At 67.5% G+C, this 1,120-nt stretch overlaps 1 protein-coding gene across 1 annotated transcript in view; it reads left to right on the forward strand.

Moving 5' to 3' along the window:
- Positions 1-783, forward strand: part of WDR13 (WD repeat domain 13) — a gene marked incomplete at its 5' end in the record, with an annotated part of 7,520 nt that extends 6,737 nt beyond the window's left edge. Inside the window, one exon of the mRNA XM_026044795.1 lies at positions 12-783. Within this exon, the coding sequence (XP_025900580.1) occupies positions 12-199 (188 nt within the window). The remainder of the gene's footprint in view (positions 1-11) is intronic.
- Positions 784-1,120: the final 337 nt, after the last annotated feature.

Below are 1,120 nucleotides of genomic sequence, written 5' to 3' on the forward strand. Positions count from 1 at the left end.
CCCCCCCGCAGTGACGGGCAGCGAGGACGCCTCCGTCTACTTCTTCGACGTGGCCCGCGCCGCCGCCCGCGCCGCCGTCAACTCCCTGCAGGGCCACGGGGGCCCCGTGCTGGCCGTGGCCTTCAACTGCGACGAGAGCCTCCTGGCCTCCAGCGACGCCGCGGGCACCGTCATCGTGTGGCGCCGCCAGCACGCCTAGCGCCGCGCTCTGCTCGCTCCCTGTCCCCCCCCAAACATGGCGGCTTTGGCCCCGTCGCGCATGGGGGAAAGAAAAATACAGGCGGTTCAAGTGCCGCTCTGGCTCTACACGGTCCTCCCCGCATCTCTATGGTACATGGTGGAGTCTGGCCCCAGTCTCTATGGTGTGGAATGCAGTCATCTTCTCTATAGTGCTGGGCTTCCCCCATCTCTATGGTATGTCGCTGAGTCTGGCATCAGTCTCTATGGTGGGAAGCCCGGTCCAGTCCAGTCCTGCTCCTCTCTATGGTGCTGGTCCTCCCACATCTCTATGGTGGGCGGTTGAGTTGGCTCCCATCTCTATGGTGGGAATGCCAGCCCGCTCGTCCTGCTCTCTATGATACCGATTCTCCCTCTTCTCTGTGGTGGTGGGTGGAGTCTGAKTCCCGTCTCGGCGAGCGCCGAGGGCCACGCGGCCCCCCCCGCAGGCGGAACCTAGACTCGCAGATCGCGCGTATCCACGGAGGCCGCAAGCGGGCGCACCGAGGCGCCCTCCCCATTTCCGCCTCGCTAATGGCGGCCCTTCCGCTCCGCTCCGCTTCCYATTGGCTCCCGCCGAAGGGCGGGCCTTTCCCGCCCTCGCGCCGCTTCCTGTTTCCCGCAGCGGGGAGTGGGGGGGCGCTGGGAGCACTGGGGGGCACTGGGAATGGGGGGCGCTGGGAGTGGGGGGCGCTGGGAGCAGTGGGGGGAGCCCGATAATTAACAGCAATTAACAGCAGTGATTAACAACGGGAAAGTTGCCTTAATAATTGACATGTAGGGACAGGCCGCCCACGGCGGGCCCAGGGGCGAGGAGTGAGGGCGCCCCTGGGGGCGTGGCCTGCCGCTGGCCCCGCCCCCCGCAGGCCACGCCCCTGCCTCCCCCCCTCCGCGCGGCGCGCCA

Source organism: Nothoprocta perdicaria, unplaced genomic scaffold (assembly GCF_003342845.1).
Source record: "Nothoprocta perdicaria isolate Ctin4 unplaced genomic scaffold, notPer1 scaffold_1057, whole genome shotgun sequence".
NCBI classification, from domain to species: domain Eukaryota; kingdom Metazoa; phylum Chordata; class Aves; order Tinamiformes; family Tinamidae; genus Nothoprocta; species Nothoprocta perdicaria.